General features: G+C 40.1%; 2 protein-coding genes across 3 annotated transcripts in view; both read left to right on the top strand.

Annotated features, from left to right (window-relative positions):
- Nucleotides 1-17,910, top strand: part of LPCAT2 (lysophosphatidylcholine acyltransferase 2) — a 69,522-nt gene that overhangs the window by 35,540 nt on the left and 16,072 nt on the right. For both annotated transcript variants that reach the window (XM_038531018.1, XM_038531017.1), the window contains 3 exons: nt 1,334-1,416; nt 3,942-4,067; nt 5,429-5,582. In XM_038531018.1, the coding sequence (XP_038386946.1) occupies nt 1,334-1,416; nt 3,942-4,067; nt 5,429-5,582 (363 nt within the window). The remainder of the gene's footprint in view (nt 1-1,333; nt 1,417-3,941; nt 4,068-5,428; nt 5,583-17,910) is intronic.
- CAPNS2 (calpain small subunit 2) lies at nt 8,543-16,994 on the top strand. The gene has a single exon (XM_038531019.1). The coding sequence runs from the start codon at nt 15,856-15,858 to the stop codon at nt 16,606-16,608; it is 753 nt and encodes a 250-aa protein (XP_038386947.1). The 5' UTR covers nt 8,543-15,855; the 3' UTR covers nt 16,609-16,994.

Genomic DNA, 17,910 nt, shown 5'->3' with positions numbered 1-17,910 from the left:
TGACTAAAATTGGGAGAATTGGTGAAATGAAATAATGCATATAAAGCACCTAGCATGGTGCCTGGTTCATAGTTAAAATTCAATGAATAGTAGCTATTGGCAAGATCATGTTTATCCTTAAAAAGCCAAGACCAAGTATTAGCTCTTCTATAAAGCCTCTTTGGCTGCTTTTCCCTGCCCCCTGGCCAAATTAATCATTTCTTCTCCCTCACTCTCATACTCTAGGAAGGATGATTTAGTGGGGAAAACAAGGGTTTTAGAATCTGACAGAACTTGGGCTGAGTCCTGGTCATGTGACCTGTATGACTCTAAGCTAACCTAATGAAGCTTGTAAGCCCTGTCATTGAGGGCAATGATACTTAGCACATGCTGTGTTGGTCTATCCTATTAAAATAGGGATCTTTTTTGGAGCAGAAATAGAGCCCTGCTAATCTGGATGTGGTATGTAGTAGGTGCTCAAAACTATGTAATGACTTAAATATAGCACCAAAAATCTCATTAGTGTTCAAAAACTATAAATAAAACCAGGACAGCACAAATGAAGCACCACCGACAGCAAAGGGGGGAGGGGGGAGAACAGTAAAATTTAAAATAATAAAGGAAAACACAGTCTTCTTCAGCAAAAGCCAAACAGCCAACACTAAGAGTTAAAAGAAAGCCAGAAAAATGACAAAACGTGACATTTGAACAAATGATAAAAATGCAGCTGATACAGGAGCGGGAAGAGAAGATAAACTATAAAAGACCAGTTACTACTGATGCTAACATTTTCACACAAAGCATCGTAAGCCATAGGAAATGCAGCATGGAGAATAAGATCTCTGTACCTATAGCTCTACAGCTTCCAGAATTCTGAGCCCTGGCTCAGTTCATCCTCATCACAACCAGGGGATTGGGTGATGGTAGGCCTCTTGTCAGAGTCCGGGTGACAGGGAATAAAACTTGAGGCTTATACTAGTGAACACACAGGAAGACTCAGGGCTTGGTTGCAGATCGCTGTGTTCCTTCCACTATAGCATGTAACCTAGTGCTGGAAAGGTGGTGGGGGATTTAATATAAAGAGATAGTTTAGGGCAGCCCCGGTGGCGCAGCGATTTAGCGCCGCCTGCAGCCCAGGGTGTGATCCTGGAGACCCAGGATCGAGTCCCACGTGGGGCTTCCTGCATGGAGCCTGCTTCTTCCTCTGCCTGTGTCTCTGCCTCTCTCTCTGTGTCTCTCATGAATAAATAAATAAAATCTTAAAAAAAAAGATAGATAGTTTATAAATTAATGTATGTAGCATTTCGTGTCTTAGGCCTAGCTGTTGTAATGGAAAGGTATATTTGTCTTTCAGTTCATGCCTGTTCAAGTACCAAATGATGAAGAAAAAAACGACCCCATCCTTTTTGCTGGTAGAGTCCGAAATTTAATGGCAGAGTAAGTATCTCTATGTGATCACACTCAGTAAATAGTTTTTAAATGGATTGGTCAATGACATTTCTCATAGTTTTGGAATTTAGGCGTTTTTGTTTTTGTTTTTTTCATTCTGAGGTCCTCGTTCCCTAACTCCTTTTGGTAAGTAAAATGATGTGCCTGGAAATGTGGTCAGTAAAACAATCTATAAATATTTTCCCCAGATGCAGCCCTAAACTAATGGAAATATGTTTTTGCCAGATGGGGAGCAGAGAGGATTCAATAAGCAGAAGAGACCAGCCAGCCAGCGGATTCCACAGGGTGGATTCTCCTAAGCTGGCCTGTCGCTGTCAGACAAAGCCTTGTGATGCTCTAAGTTATTCGTGGCTCACCTTCTGTGCCCCAGCCTCCATAGAGCTGCCAAGGCTGGTTGTTTCAAAGGCATTGATGATTATAGTCACAAAAAGGAGAAGTTTGCAAGAGAATGCAAGATGTACATCTCGTTAAGGGATGGCTGTAAATTTAGAATTTGTAAATCACAAACATAAGGCAGATATTTTCCTGTGCTTAAGAAAGTTTTAACTGGCCATTACTCTGATTGGATAAATGAAAGAATGTGTGTTATGCTGTCCTACCACCGAGGCAGCTCTAGAGCCTTCCTAGTATGTACTCCACACCAGGCACCACCCTCCTGTGTCGTTCTGGTAATGGGCTTGGTGCTGATAGGCCAGCAACATGTATTCCTAGCAAAAATTCAGATGAGAAATCTGAATCCAGCTTCATAGCTGAATTTAGTATTAGAAGCAAGATTATATATACATACATTTATATTTCACAGCAGAATAACTTTATTTTCACAACAGAACAAAAGTTCAAAAAATCTTTTACTATGTGTATGTACACGTACTTGATTTTCCCAGTTTCTAGACTGGCTACAGAATTTGCTCTGAGGTAGTTTTCTTCCCTTTCTCCTTCTGTTTTCATACCAGAAGCTAGAAACTCATATAAATTTTAGGAACTGAGGGAATTTATACCAGATAGTTGACTTCCCAAAATGTGCCTAAAAGCAGAGCAGGGGTTTGATGAGGCAGACTTTATCTGAATTTGGAGGCATGGAGGTATTAGGGCCTTGGATAAAGAGTAAGAAAGACTCTATTGGCCGCCTAACCATGGACAAGTCCCTCTGAGGCTCCTTCTCCTAGTGTGTAAAGTCGTAGTTACCATCCTTGCCTTGCCTTTCTCATGGTTTTGGTGATCATGAGTCTCACAGAGGAAAGAATATGACAGGAGCATTTGAAAGTGGTAAAGACTCAAGCTGGTGGTGTTACTGTGACTTATAATGAATATATACCAAGTACCATGCCAGGCCGATTTACTCGGGTTATCTGACATAATCTACACAGCAATTCTTGGAGCCAAGCAAGGAAACTGAGACTCAGAGGAAGTCATTTGCCCAAGATCATGGCAGGTAGTGATGGTCTGGGCTGGCACTCAAATCCACCTGAGTCCTAGCTCTTGATGGGCATGTTCTACTATTCTCTATCATAAATAATAAATTCCTGAAATATTTAAAAATTTTATTTTCCAAATGAAAATATTCTTACATTAAAATATTTGTTACTCAAAAATAGCCTCGCTGTAGATAGGAAAAAAATGTTTTATTCTCATCACATCCACTGAAAATATAATATTCTCAGCCGGAATTCAACAAAATCCGATACAGTTGAAGATAGAACTATGATTCTCACTGAATACCTGTGAATAAAAGTTTTGTGAAGAAGAATCTTTAAGAAATTATTTTATGTACTACACAGGCTTTTTTTCTTAGTACTCAGTGGTTTTTCAAGTTGTTACTGATAATGTATTTTTGTCAAGTCTAGTTCATTACTAGACCTCTGAGCAGGAGGGAGCCAGTAGACATCATGCACTCCTTTGAGGATGGAGGATGTTTAGATTTGGAAGAAATAATGAGCTTATTCTCTGTTCTCTTTAGTATTTTCAGAAGATTGTTAGCAAGAAGTGATAGCCAGTTTTGAGAGATGAAAAACATAGATAGCTAGCCATTTGGATTATTCCCTTACATGATGAATAGATGCCATTTATCTGTTCAAATGGCACTTCCACAGGCCTCTTTAGTTTGTCTTTACAATAAAGAATGCTGTGTAGTAAATAATTATTCCTATGTACAGACAGCAGTGAGCCTTAGTTAAGAGCTGAAAGGTCCGTGGTTGGGAAGAAACTCCAGTGGAATGAAATACAAATATACTGCTTTCCTGGAGATTGGAGTCAGCTAGTATCACTGTCACAGTTAAAACACAAAACAAAATGACCACCTGACCAAAGCACGCAGACATAAGGGGATTAACTCAACCACAGGAAGTCTGTGCAGAGGAGAAATATGTCTCTTTGGCAATAATAAGCCAAAGCTACTGGTTTAAAAAGTAGTAAATACTTTCCCATTTACTGTTGTTTGTTGACCAGTTGAGACCTGATGAAAAATTCATTACCTTTAAAAAAATTGGAATTTGTTTGCTTTCAAATGCCTTTAGAACTTTGGGAATTCCAGTAACAGATCATACCTATGAAGACTGCAGATTGATGATTTCAGCAGGACAGCTAACATTGCCTATGGAAGCTGGGTTGGTGGAATTTACCAAAATTAGCCGGAAATTGAAGTAAGTGTATTTTTAAATTGCTCCACTTTTAGTAAGACGTCCCAAAGAGATCTAAAATACTGTATGTTTATTTTCTCTGGTTTCATTAATGCTCAGCTCTAGAATCTACATGGTGTCTATTAAGGAAGCCAGAGTTGTGAATTTATCTCACATTTAGTTTATCTAGTTGTGTTTTTTCAAGATTGTCAAGTCAGAAGCAAGTGTATTGGTCACAGGAGGAGCCTGAGAGACAGTAAATGTGGAGCAGCACAGAGCTTTCAGAGCAGTTAGTGTTCCTGCTGTCCTCTTGCAAGAAGGATCGCATGATTTGATGGTACCGGCATGTGGTAGTCAGACCTTCTCATGTGAAATATGAATTGACTTGTAGAGAAGCACTTCTGACCATCCACTGAATTTTAAATGCTTACCCTAGGTCTCCTTTTTCTTCTGGGTGCATAGATTTTTTTTAAGGCAAAAACACTCCTTTGTGCTTTTATGAACAATCGCTTTGAACCATCTGCTATGAAAGGTATAACCTTCGATTCCCTTCTTATTACCATTCATTCTCTTTTCAGCCCCATTGGGGATTTGCAGAATGTATTGATTTAGTAGGCTTTGGCATCCTCCATAGGAGAAAGCTGCACAACTAGTTATTGTACTAAAGGTCAATATTTAAAGATAATATTTTGATAACTGATAAAGCAAATATGATTCATATCTTCTAATTAAATGTGTTTTGATATTATGTTCATAATATTCATATAAATTTGAAAAGTTTGGATAGTTACTGAAATTGGATACAGAAGAAAGCAGTATGTGTTAGGTCACCTGTTTAATTGTATAAAACAAAGACAGGATATGATGTGAGCTATGGTACATTTCGGGTGTTTTGGTGTTTCAGTGTTTTATAATATTTATAATATTGGAAGAAGTGTGTATTGCCTACTGAATCTCCCTGTCACAACATTTTGTGCAATGTTAGTTCATTATCAGCCTGAAAGCTCCTTTGAAAGCAAGAATTGCATATTTTTTTCACAACCCAATTAGTACTATTGACTTACTAAGTAAAATTTAGATTAAAATATGATTTCTTATTTTCTTTTCATGAATCATTTCTTATTCTATCACATTGCTCTTCTTCTCAACTACTTTTCTCTCCCTCAGGAATTTGGGAAAATTAGTCTTACTAATAGACTTTAAAAAACTCAGAAGCCTATATACATGTTCCATAAGTACTCTAAAATACTCATTTTATTCTCATTTTCAAATGTAACACTTAAAATATTGTTTCCTCAGACAAATGAATAAAACACCATTCATAAAACGTCCGTGTAGATTTTAAAGGTTTAACAACACATATTTATGATTCTTTGTTGGTTCAGGTTAGATTGGGATGGTATTCGTAAGCATTTGGATGAATATGCAACAATTGCAAGTTCTTCAAAAGGAGGAAGAATCGGAATTGAAGAATTTGCAGAGTATTTGAAGCTGCCTGTTTCAGATGTCTTGAGACAACTCTTTGCACTCTTTGACAGGGTATGTTAAAACGTCTTTAACACACCAACATCTTTACTCTGCTGGTCTCTACAGAGCATAAATCAGTATGGCATTAGAAAAACTTGGCAGGTAACTATTAGAAGAAGCAAGACAGAGCCCATGGTTTAATTTCATGATTTTGTTTTTTCCCCTTAAGTAGTAGTAGTAGTAGTAGTAATGTAATTGTGTATGTGTGCATGCGTGCACCTGTGTGTATTACAACAGTTATGAAGGTATCTACTTATTTTAAACACTAGGTCAGAAATAAATATTGTAGCCATAAAACCATGTTTGTAATATAGAATTGGAAAGGTTGCCATAACTATCAAGAATCTAAATCTTTATGTCAAAATTCAATCAGTGATGACAAGGGTGGTACTATTCTATCCTGAAGAGTTCACAACTTCCCCCAAAATGTATGAGAACCAAGTAGGTTGTATTTTCAAGTAACATTTTAAGACAAAGATTCCAGTTAAAGCTTGGCTGTTGGCCATTCTATTGGATTTTCTGCTTATGAACATGTAAGTACAGGCAGTTAGATAACTGAATTGTCAGGAAGTTCCCGTAGGAAAAATATACCAAGATTTCAGATTCTCAATTTTAATGTGTTTTTTAACATATAACGTTGACAGTAAAGTTTACTCTTTTGGTTACAGTTTTACGAGTAATAATGCATTGAGGGTTAGAACTACCACTCCATTCAGGACACATAACAGTTGCAAAATAGCATCCCCTTTAACCATCCCTTGCCTTGCAAGTCCTTGCAAGCCATCCCTTGCGAGTCAAATACTTGTCCTACCCTTAACCCCCAGCAATCACTCCATCTCTATGCCCTTGCCATATAAATAGAATCAACTATTTGATTTTGAGTTTGGCTTCTTTCACTTGGCAAAATGCATCTGAGATTCAGCCATGTCGTTGCATGTATCAATAATAGTTTCCCCTTTTCTTACTGAGTGGTATTCCATTGTATGGACGCACCATTCTTGGTGTATATCCATTCCCCAATTAAGGAGCATTTTGACTTGTTTACAATTTGGGGCAATTATGAATACAAACTATGAATATTCCTGTGTTGGTTTTTGTGTAAATCTAGGCTTTTATTTCACTCAAGTACATACTTAGGATTGTGCTCTTGTTATTTTCTTATCTGAGAATGACTTTATTTCGCATTCATTCCTAGGATATATCGTTGTGAATAGAAGAGAGTTGAGGGTTCTTCCTTTCAACAATTTAATAATGAAGTCATCCATGATTATCCTGCTTTACTGATTGTTCTTTCATTTTGGCTCTCCTCACCAATTCTCCTGCTCTGGTATTTTGTCCAGAGATAGTTGCTTTTCATATTTCGATTAGAGTTTCTAATTTGTACTCATAAGGAGAGATGGGCTCGATTGGGCTTATTCTATCCTGGCTGGCTCCAGAAGTCCCGGTTCTCTGTTGACCACTGGGAAAAGATGTTTTTCAAAGAAATTATAGCTTGATGACAGAAACCAAGACAGGGCTTCTTTTTCTCTTTACCCAGAGCACTCTGATGTTCCTAATGACTCATTCTGTGATCTTTAAGATGAACCATCCTTTAACCTGATGCAGTAAAACAACCTTCTTCTCTCTGTAGTACCCAGTCCCCTTTCCTTGGCTTGCTTGCAGTGTACAGATCATCTTCCTTTGTCTGTGAAATGATCACGTGTTGTGTCACTGCAGTCATACTACTAGAAAATGTAATGAAGACTTAGGAGAAAGGAGAAGTAAATTATTGGCTGTAACTGTGCAAGTTGGGAAAACAGAAGAGCTTCTTACTTGTACTATTACCAATCTCTCTGTGAGATTTATGTACCATCTCCCTCTTTGGCTCTAGGAACCAGGCAAGTAGTTTTAAATGAAACTTCTATGAATAGGAACGTGGTGACAGGAAGGAATATGGCAGGAATATACAATTAAGGAAAGGAGATGGGAAAATGGGGAGTGACATGGAATGGGAACCAAGGAGGAAGCTTAGAGCACATCTTAGACTTTGTGCTCATCAGGATTTTCAATCAAGATTAGCACTAATATCTATGAGGTTGCCCTCCCTTGCAGGTATCAAACTGTCATCGCTAGCAGTTCCAGGATTATTAGGACACCCATTCTGTTGGTGACTGATAATCCCCAGTGTTTCTCTGGCACTCTTTTAAGTATGGGAAGATTTAGAAGTGGGGAAGGGAGGGTACAAGGATTAAAATAACCCCCAGTTAGTGGGGTTGACTCACTCTGAACTAGAGGATGCAGTGAGCCTTGGCAGCCAAGTTGGCCAATCACATATCCGCATGGACCACTTCCATTGGTTCACACGTCACTTACAACCATGAGTGTTTGTCACTTCTTTGTATAGCGTGACTTGGCTTTCACTATAGATCGTAAGAGGGTCTTTCCAGTACTTTTCTTTCTGCTCTCCAACATACTGGAAGGTAGAGAAAAGAGCCTGGAGAACTGGGGACTAACGCACATGACCTTCCTTTCTCTCCTTCCTTCCTTTTTCCCTCTTTCCTCTTTCTTTGTCTGTCTTTCTTTCCTCTTCTGTCTTTAATGTATCTGCATGTCTGCGCCTGTGAAGATTTGCTTTGTTTTGAGAAGGCGAATTATGCAATTGTTACCACGCCCCATGCACATACCCACTTAACTTCCAGGCTAGGCTTGTTTTCTCAACCTCTTTAAGTGATTTAGCTGGGGAATGTTCCATGGGAAAGACAAGAAGTTCAGTAATGCCATAGTTTGTTTCCCTCAGAGTAGCTTATCTTGCTAAACTCAATGCTTCATGAGGGGTGGGGGGGTAGGAGGAGGAAGGGTGGGAACGAGAAAGGGCGGGGGGTGTTCCTGTGGTTCTTCCAGCAGCTGTACATTTTTGCAGTGCAGACAGCTGCCCTCAGCCTCTCTGTCTCCCCTCAAGTCTAATGAAGTGGTGTTGGGATTTGGGGGGATGGGAGAAAGACCTCCCTCACATCCCCTTACTCTTTCTTCCCATGTACATTCTTGGCTAGTCTGTAAAGACTTCATAATGGTCTTATCTCAGTTTGTCCCTAAAAATCTCACTGTCTCTTGAGCTCCTGTGGACATTCCGACCTGTCCTTTCAGACTCTCTGGTATCTGATGATGAGTAAGGTCCATCCAAAGCACGGCATAGTTCACTAGTTTGAGATCATGTCATTTGGAGGGGTCCTATCTCTCTGAAAAAGAACAAAGAACTTTTTCATCTTTGTGTTGAGTTTAGCTTCTTTATTTTTAAACATATTCTGAACTGTCTGCATCAGATTGGTCACATGTCCAGATGAGTCAGAGTTGAAGGCTGAGATGATAGGGTAAAAACAGTGGTGTCTCAACATCGTTGATATTCATTAATTCAGTTTTAAATACTAGACTTTTTGTCAGCACTCCTGAAGCGATTGAAATATACCTAATGGAATTAAGAAACAATGCTGGCTAAACCCAAAGTCATAGCACAGTCATTTCTACAGTTATAACAACATCTCAGAATGTCCGTAACAGCATGCCTGTTCATTGCATTCTTCCTCAGAGCTGTGTTACCGAGCAGAGCCATATGCTGCCCCACCAGCACTATCTGATGTATCAATAAGACAAAGTCCTCAGATACTGCCGGACACAGCTTGCCTTTGTTGCTGGCTTGACAAAGCACCATGTTATCTGCCTCTTGAACTTCTTACTAGCTCCAAGTCCTATCTCTTCTAACTCCCGATCCTCCTCTTGAATCTCCTGATATACTCAGCCTAATATTTCATCAGCCCCCATCCCCATAACAGTATGTACATGCACCAGTGGCAAAGCCTTACTTCAGGGTCAGCAGACTTTTTCTGATAGAGCCAGATAGTAAGTTGTTTGTTTTTGTTTTTGTTTTTGTTTTACTTTGCAGCATGTATGGTCCCAAACTTCCAGGGCAACTTGTACAACTAAAGAGAAAAATTCATCTTATCCCACTCAGAAAGATTTCTCTGTTACTCGCCGTCACTTAAGCCACAAAAGTGCCCTGATCTGACTGTCAGCATGAGCAAAAAATCTGCATGCTGCAGCACCCTACCTTCTCCAACAGGAAGGGGCAGGCAAAGATACTTGTTATTGTTGGACCTCATTTAACAGTGGAACTAATACCAAGAACCAGGCAGACAGGAAAAGAACTCGGGATAAAGAGATGCATTCATTCCACATAATGTGAAGCAGTAATAGAAGATCTATAGAAGTTTACAATAGCCCAAATGCTGGATTGTCAAAGTGCTAAAGTACACACACACTTTTCTTGTCTAATATTTAAACAAAGAACATAGTAAATGTCAGAACTAAGTGCTAGTTAGAAGGCCGAAAGGGGAAGAATCATGACAAGTTTCAAAATTATTTTACAGGATGGAAAGAATAACCACCTATCTAAATCTTTTTTTAAGGTTTTATTTATTTATTCATGAGAGAGAGAGAGAGGCAGAGACATAGGCAGAGGGAGAAGCAGGCTCCATGCAGGGAGCCCGATGTGAAACTCAATCCCAGGACCCTGGGATCATGCCCTGAGCCGAAGGCAGATGCTCAACCGCTGAGACACCCAGGTGTCCCCACCTATCTAAATTATATCGGGTGATGGCCTGTTTTGCAGTGTTGTTGATAAAAAAAGGCAATGAGTTCGTGCTAGATGATAGATAACTGAGGAGTTAGAAACCAGTTTTTCTCATCTGTAAAGACAAATGGTACAACACTAGGACAACTGAGGGAAGGTATCAGTAAGAAACAGAGCAGACAAGAATAAAGATTCAGAGTGATCGCTAGTAAATCGGATGTGGGGTATCCTACAAATTGACAGTGGCCACTCGAAGCACTAACTGCAGCCCATCTCAGTCCTTAAACCTTACCAACATACTCTGTTTTCATCAGCTTAGGAAATAGAGCAACAGTCAGCAAACAACAGCTGGTGGGCACAATCCAGCCCGCTGCCTGTTTTGTTAGTAAAGTTTCATTGAAACGAACTATGTCCATTGGTCTATGTATTGCCTGTGGCTGCTTTGTCTACAATGGCAGAGGCAACTACTAAGCAACAGTGAAGCCTTCTATCCTTTAAATTTGCAGTTCAGGTTTGATTTGTAATATAGTATTTCATAGTTCACATGAAAAGAACTATTGATTGCAATCTCATTTAATCAGGATTTGTTATGTGACATGTCCCCATAACTTATATGATGCAATTAACAGCAAAAGGCTATAACTTTCCTATGCAGTTGTACTAGTTGGCCTGAATGTTTGGTGGTCCTATATGCCTGACCATTTCCCTGTCCATGTCTCAGATTGTCTTAACTCCTCCACTTAATCCATGATGGTATTTTCTCTCACAGCGTGTTGTTACATTAGGAATCTCCACTGAAGTGTGAGAATTATAAGCTTTATTTTTGGCTCCTCTGTGCAAATATACCTAGGAGATGCTTAGAAGGAACAGAAAGGAGGCTGCATGAGTTAAAGCTTAACTTTCTTTATAAGCATAAGTGAGCAATCACGGGCCTCTCCCATGAGCATAAGGAAGTAAAGAACAGAGTTTTGTAAAGAGCAAATTGTGTCAGACCAATTTAATTTTCTCCTATGACAGAGTGACAGTCCAAGATGATAACAAAGAAGAAATAGATATTATCTATATGGGCTCTAGAAAGGCTTTTGAGTTCATCCAATATGACATCCTCATCAATAAATGAGAAAGGTCTGGTCCAGATCATGCTGCAGTTAGGTGAAAGCCTCCCTTGACAAGAAAGGGTTTGCTGCAAGCAGGAGCTGTATGTCCTTCTGGATTCAGCGCCCCCACCTTGGCATTCTGTTTGGAGGAGCACCATACTTGATAGGGAGCCACCAGGAATACTTGTCAAAACCAGATGATATGTCAAAGCAGGGATAAGGGTGAGTATGTCCTTAAAAGTGGTAGAACCAGACCCAAGAAAAAGGAAGATTAAATTAAATCAACATATAGCATAAAAACACTTGGGCCTGAGAAGGAAAGGAAATGCAAGATAAGAATGATGTCACTGCCACTATTTCAGGGCACATGAGGATCTAGACTCCCAGAATTCCAGAGCTAAAAGGACCTTACCCATCCAACTGCCCACCTTCCTCATTTTACAGAGGCAGCTAGCTGGAGAGAGGGAGTGACATGCTCAAAGCTACACAGCTGGTTAGTTGCAGTCCTGAGACTAGAACTGCTCGTCAGTATCCTTTTTACTTCAAACTGTCTCTGTTGACTTTGTATATATATACATATATATGGGCTTCTTGAGGCATCTTTTACATATCCTATCACTCACCCATTTCAAGCCTACAATTCAGTGATTTTTTTTTTTTTTAATAAATTTGCCAAGTTCGTGCAACTATCACCACAGAGCAGCTTAAGAACATTTCTGACACCCCACTGTGTCTCCTGGTAGCATTAAGTGTTAGCTCCTGTCACCAGCTGTCTCCTAGCCCTAGGCAACCACAACAGAGTTGTCAGTCCTTTGGTGTGACTCTAGGCCTGGTCTAGAAGAAAGACATCCTATCTCTGTGGATTTGGTTTTTCTGGACGTTTCAGGGAATGGAATCATACAGTAGATGGTCTCGTGTGTCTGGCTTCTGTCAACGTAGCATAATGTTTTTGCAGTTCATCCATGCTGTAGCAGGACTTTGTCGTCTTTGAATGACAAAAAGTACTCCATTATATGAACATATTGCATTTTTTTTTTCAACAATTGGCGGACACTCAGGTTGTTTCTACTTTGGGGCCATTATGAATAATGTTGCTAATAGCAATCATGTTTCTCTACTTTTTAAATTCAGTGACTTTTCCCCCTCGAATAGAGGCTAAATTTTCCATCAGATGTGTCATCTTCCTCTACTCTTTTTCCCTGCTGATCTGGACAGTCAATTCCCCCAGATGGCAACCAAAGTTGCTATTAATGTTCTGATAAATAGCCTCTGGGGATCCAATAGTCCAGAGAAGAAAAGGCTTGCTAATCTAATAACAGTCTTTTATTCGAGGATGGCTTATGAGAAACTGTTAGCCAAATGCCCTCCATCTTCACAGAAAATAAATGAGAGGAATTGGATTTAAACCTCAGGGAAAACCACTTCAGCTGGGCATGAGGAGGCGTGTTTTATATGGTAGTGGTTGCTATCAAGTTAATTTGCAATATTATAAAAACAAAGCCCATGTAATTTCCTCTGAGAGAAGCTCTTATGAATGGGTTTACATCTGTCTGAGGCCAGATGGCCCTGCGATCCCCTCAAAAGAAGACAATCCTTTTGTGGCTCTTTCTTCCGTGTGGTGAAGAAAGACATTTGGCCTTCGGTGTTCACAGAGGCCATTTCATTGTGCCCATGAGACCAGTTATTGGAGTCATTGTGTCATAAAGCCAGTGGTTGGAGAGTTTTACCCAAACCACTGGGTGTGGCAGAAGGAGACATTTCTCCCATGCCCTGAACAGAACAGTGTCCCCTGCTACTGCTCTCTCCCTAACAGTAGCTAGAACAATCGTTATTCACTTCTAGAAATTATACAACTCCCAGCGTAATTTCACATCTCATCTCCTTTTGACTTCCTGTTCGAGCCTGGGTAGTTCCCACTGTGAGACAGATTGTCACATGGCGGTTCAAAGCCCCTTCCAGTCCGAGTCTATTCTGCAGATTGGCCTCTCTGCTGTCATGCCCAGCAGTGGACCATCATCACAGTGGATGGTTGCTTAAAGACCACACATCCTTTAGCTTCTCTGTATTTTTACTGTGTTGTCCCTTCACATCCTCCATCTTTTAGAGAACTCTGGCCTGCACATCATCTTCTGTAGGTAAATCTTCTTGTTGGCAGAATTCATCGCACTCCCCTTTTGGGCACTCACAGGGCTTAATAATGCAGTACACTACCTTTCCTCAGTAGCTTGCCTTCCCTGAGTTTTTCTTTCTTTATCACAAATACTTTGTCTTTCAGAGGAATTCTATGAAACTTAAATACCAAAGAATGCTGCACACAAATGTCATATTTGGTATTAAGTAAAAATGTGAATATAGATGTCAGGTTATAATTACAATTAGTTTTTGGTGGGTGTCCTCCCTCAATCCTTAAGTGCAGCAATCTTGATGTATTCACCTTTGTCTCCTAAATACTGAATCCAAGTCCTGATACCTAACTAGTGAGATTGAATCATTATGAAGTAGGCAGAGAGATAGTATTACCATCATTTGGCAGATTTGAAGTTGATTTCCAAAATGCTAAGTGATATAATGACTTAGTGGTTATGTCTTGGCCGCCTTTTCCTGAGTTCACCAGCAGAACTTCCAGAAACCTCTGAAAGACTGGTATCTTGTCTCTCTATCTAGTATCACAGGTTGGGTTGGTTTCTCAAAGTATTGTTTGAGACTACTTGTCATAGACTGACTTCTGCAGATACTTATTTAAAAATATAAAATCAAACCTCACAAATGTAATTTTGAGCCAAAAAAAACCCCACAAAATCAGAAATGGAGAACAGTACTTCCAATTTTACAGAAGTAAAATTATATAAGAGAGTACTATGAGCAACTGTATGTATCATGAATCATTAGGGAAATGCAAATAAAAACCACGATGAGATTATTACCACCTCATGCCCATTAGGATGATCTCTGTCAGGAAGGAAGAAAAGAAGAAAGGAAGGAGAAGGGGAGGAAAGGGGGAGGAGGGAAAGAAGGAGTGTTGACCAGGCTGTGGAAAAATTGGAACCCTTGTGCACTGTTGGTACAAATATAAAATGGTATATCTACTGTGGAAAACAGTATGGTAGTTCTTCAAAAAATTAAAAACCAAATTAATATTTAATCGGATAGTTCTGCATCTGGGTATACATCCAAAAGAATTGAAAGTAGGGATGTGAAGAAATATGTGTATGCCCATGTTCATAGCATTATTCACAGAAGCCGAGAGACAGAAGCAACCTAAGCATCCACCAGCAGATAAGTGGATAAGCAAAATGTGTCTTATACGTGCAGTGGAATATTATTCAGCTTTAAAAAAGGAAATAAATCCTGACACCTGCTACAACACGACTGAGCCTTGAACACATCATGCTAGGTGAAATAAGCTGGTCACAAAAGGACAAGTCCTCTGTGATTCCACTTATGTGATGTCCCTGGAGCAGTCAGATTCACAGAGATGGAAAGTGGAGTGGTGGTTGCCAGGGCCTCGCAAGAGGAGGGAATGAGGAGTTACTGTTTAATGGGGACAGAGCTTCCATTTGGGAAGATGAAAAAGTTTCTGGGCATAGATGGTGGTGATGATCGCACGATAATGTGAGTGAATCTAATGCCACTGAACCGAACTCTTAAAAATAGTTCTGATGGTAAATTCTATATCATGTGTATTTTACCACAGTTTTTAGAAATTCAATTCAAATTTTAAAAACAAGACACAAAGAAATATATACTGTATGATTTCGTTTATTTACAGCACAGCCATCAGTTGATAGTGTTCGATGTCAAGATAATGGTTACCCTTGGGAGGGAAGAGTAACTAGAAAGCAGGAAGAGCTTCTAGGATATGCTAATATTCTCTCTCTTGATCTGGCTGTTATGACATGGGTGTGTATAGTTTGTGAACCTCTCTGCACTCTACAGTTGTGATTTGTGCAGTTTTCTCTGTGCCTGTTACACTCCAAAAAATGATTCCAAAAATGTCGATCATCAGCCTGACAGCAGACTACAGAATCAGAATCCCTGAGGATGGGACCTGGGGACCCTGCATCTTAAAACCCTCCCTTCCAAGTTTTTCGTAAGAGCATTGGATTTGGGGATTTTTGCTAAAAGAGAGGGACTAGGGAAATAGTCTCCCAATGCCCAAGAATTCCATTCTGCTCTAACAATAAATATTCCTTAGAAAAGAAATTCTTGATATCTTTGAGTCATTTAGCTTCTCCTGTTAGGAAAATGCATATCATCTTTCAGGTATGGAGAAATCAGTGATATATAGAAATGAGTATTTTAATAAATTACATTTTAAAATATTATTTCTTATAATTCATCATATACACAGTAGCTTATGAATATTTTATTGAGGCCCTCTAAAAGCTGGCAGGTGCTAGGACCTCATGGAAGTCCTACTCCTTTAGTAGGAGGGAAGACATTGCACCATGGGGCGTGGCACCATGCAAGCAGGTACAGAAAAGCCAGTTCTTCTACCTCTAAGCTAATGAGACTCCATCTCAGCTCTCTCCACACCATCTCCAAAACATCAGCAGCTTCTACACTTGCTCCTTAAACCAAAAGCATGTTTCTTGCAAAGGCTTTATTGGAAGGGGCAGATCGAGGCCTTGGAGAAGCCCTTGGAGGCCTTCTTGGAGGAGGTGGTCAGAGAAGAGGAGGAGGAGGAGGAGGAAGAAATATTGGAGGGATAGTTGGAGGAATTGTGAATTTCATCAGTGAGGCTGCAGCAGCTCAGTACACCCCGGAACCACCTCCCACTCAGCAGCATTTCACCAATGTGGAGGCCAACGAAAGTGAGGAAGTTCGTCGGTTTCGGCAACAGTTTGCACAGCTGGCAGGACCGGACATGGAGGTGGGTGCCACTGACCTGATGAATATTCTCAACAAAGTCCTTTCTAAACACAAGGATCTGAAGACTGATGGCTTTAGTCTTGACACCTGCCGGAGCATTGTGTCTGTAATGGACAGTGACACGACCGGCAAGCTGGGCTTCGAAGAATTTAAGTACCTCTGGAACAACATCAAGAAATGGCAGTGCGTTTATAAGCAGTATGACAGGGACCGCTCTGGGTCCCTAGGAAGTTCTCAGCTGCGCGCGGCTCTGCAGGCAGCCGGGTTCCAGCTGAACGAGCAACTTTACCAAATGATCATCCGCCGATTCGCCGATGAGGATGGAAGCATGGATTTCAACAATTTCATCAGCTGCCTGGTCCGCCTGGATGCCATGTTCCGTGTCTTCAAATCCCTGGATAGAGATGCAGATGGCCTAGTTCAAGTGTCCATCCAAGAATGGCTGCAGCTGACCATGTACTCCTGAAGTGGGTGCCGAGAAGCCAGCGCCCACCCCGAGGACGGGACTCCTGAAAGCCCAGCCATGCTGTCCTGGAGCTGTCGTTTCCTGTGAGCTCCTACACCAGCTTGCATGCATCGAACTGGGGCTGTCCTTTACCGCTTAATTAAAACAGATATTTTTTATGAAAAACAGATATTTTTTATGAAAAATATTCCGGGTGGTTTGTATGTCAGGTTTTTGAGATACTGAATGTATATGATGGGGCGGGGGAACGTGGGGCAGAGCCCCAGTCGAGTAGATTTTAATAGAGCATTGCTTATTTGGTGAGTGAATTCCAAGGAGCAGGAAATTTGTTGTTACTGAGAATGAAATTTTGAAAAAATCTTGGAATAAATCAAGAAAGCCCTCAAGAGATCTATTTTTTTTCCCCCTTTAAAAAGGTGAGGAGGAGAGAAGTTCAAAATCTGTTTTTCCTCACATCTGGTCTTTCCATTATGTAAATAAATAAATAAATAAATAAATAAATAAATAAATAAATAAATAAATAAATAGTGTTTTCCTGGAAACCTATTTAACCGTATAGAAACAGGTTCAGAAATGAGAAAAGCAATTTCACATAAGGTAAGTAGATAAACATTTTTAATGGTAGAGCAACTGTCTAAAATTCCAGAATTCTTTAGTCCTGTTTCTCTAGTAAGATAAGCATGCAGCAAACTTGTTTTGCTTTGATTTGTTTGTAAAAAGGGTTAGGGCATTGGAGAATAAAGGGTGGATCCGTAATCTAAAATGTCGCCTTAATCATTCTTACATGTTCTTCATACAAAATCAGGCATGCCCGGCGCGTGTTGGCTGACTGGTTCTTGTCATGTCTTGCCCTGCCCCAGAGCTTGGAATGGTTTTTTTGTTGTTGTTGTTCCTCTTGAAAAACTGCAGACAGAAGAAATGTAAGCAAAGGAGGAAAAAGAAAAAAAAAAAAAGGAAGGGTTGCATGAATTGTAACCAATTATGTAGTCTATAAAGGAATATAGAGATATATAAAGATACATAAATATTGTTGACTGTTACAGTGCTTCTCACAGCTGACTGCAATTCAGAATCACAGGGAGAGCTCTTTAGGAATACTGACACCTAAGTCCCACCCCAAACTGGTAAACAGAGAATCTTGAGAGGTGGGGCCCAGGGATGAGTATTTTATCCCCAGGTGATCCAATAAGCAGGTAAGGTCACCATGCCAGAGCAGTGGTCTCTGTCTTGTGTATGGCCCTTGGTTTGGCCCTCTCATTTTGATCAGAAGGTTATGGTGGGCATAATCCAGAATCCTCCAGC

This window comes from Canis lupus, chromosome 2, assembly GCF_011100685.1.
Source record: "Canis lupus familiaris isolate Mischka breed German Shepherd chromosome 2, alternate assembly UU_Cfam_GSD_1.0, whole genome shotgun sequence".
In the NCBI taxonomy this organism is placed as follows: Eukaryota; Metazoa; Chordata; class Mammalia; order Carnivora; family Canidae; genus Canis; species Canis lupus.
Note: the sequence above shows the minus strand (reverse complement) of the source record. Positions and strands in the feature narration are given on the sequence as shown.

Coding starts and splice junctions, on each gene's coding strand:
- CAPNS2 (XM_038531019.1), top strand. CDS start 15,856: ATGTTTCTTGCAAAGGCTTTATTGGAAGGGGCAGATCGAGGCCTTGGA.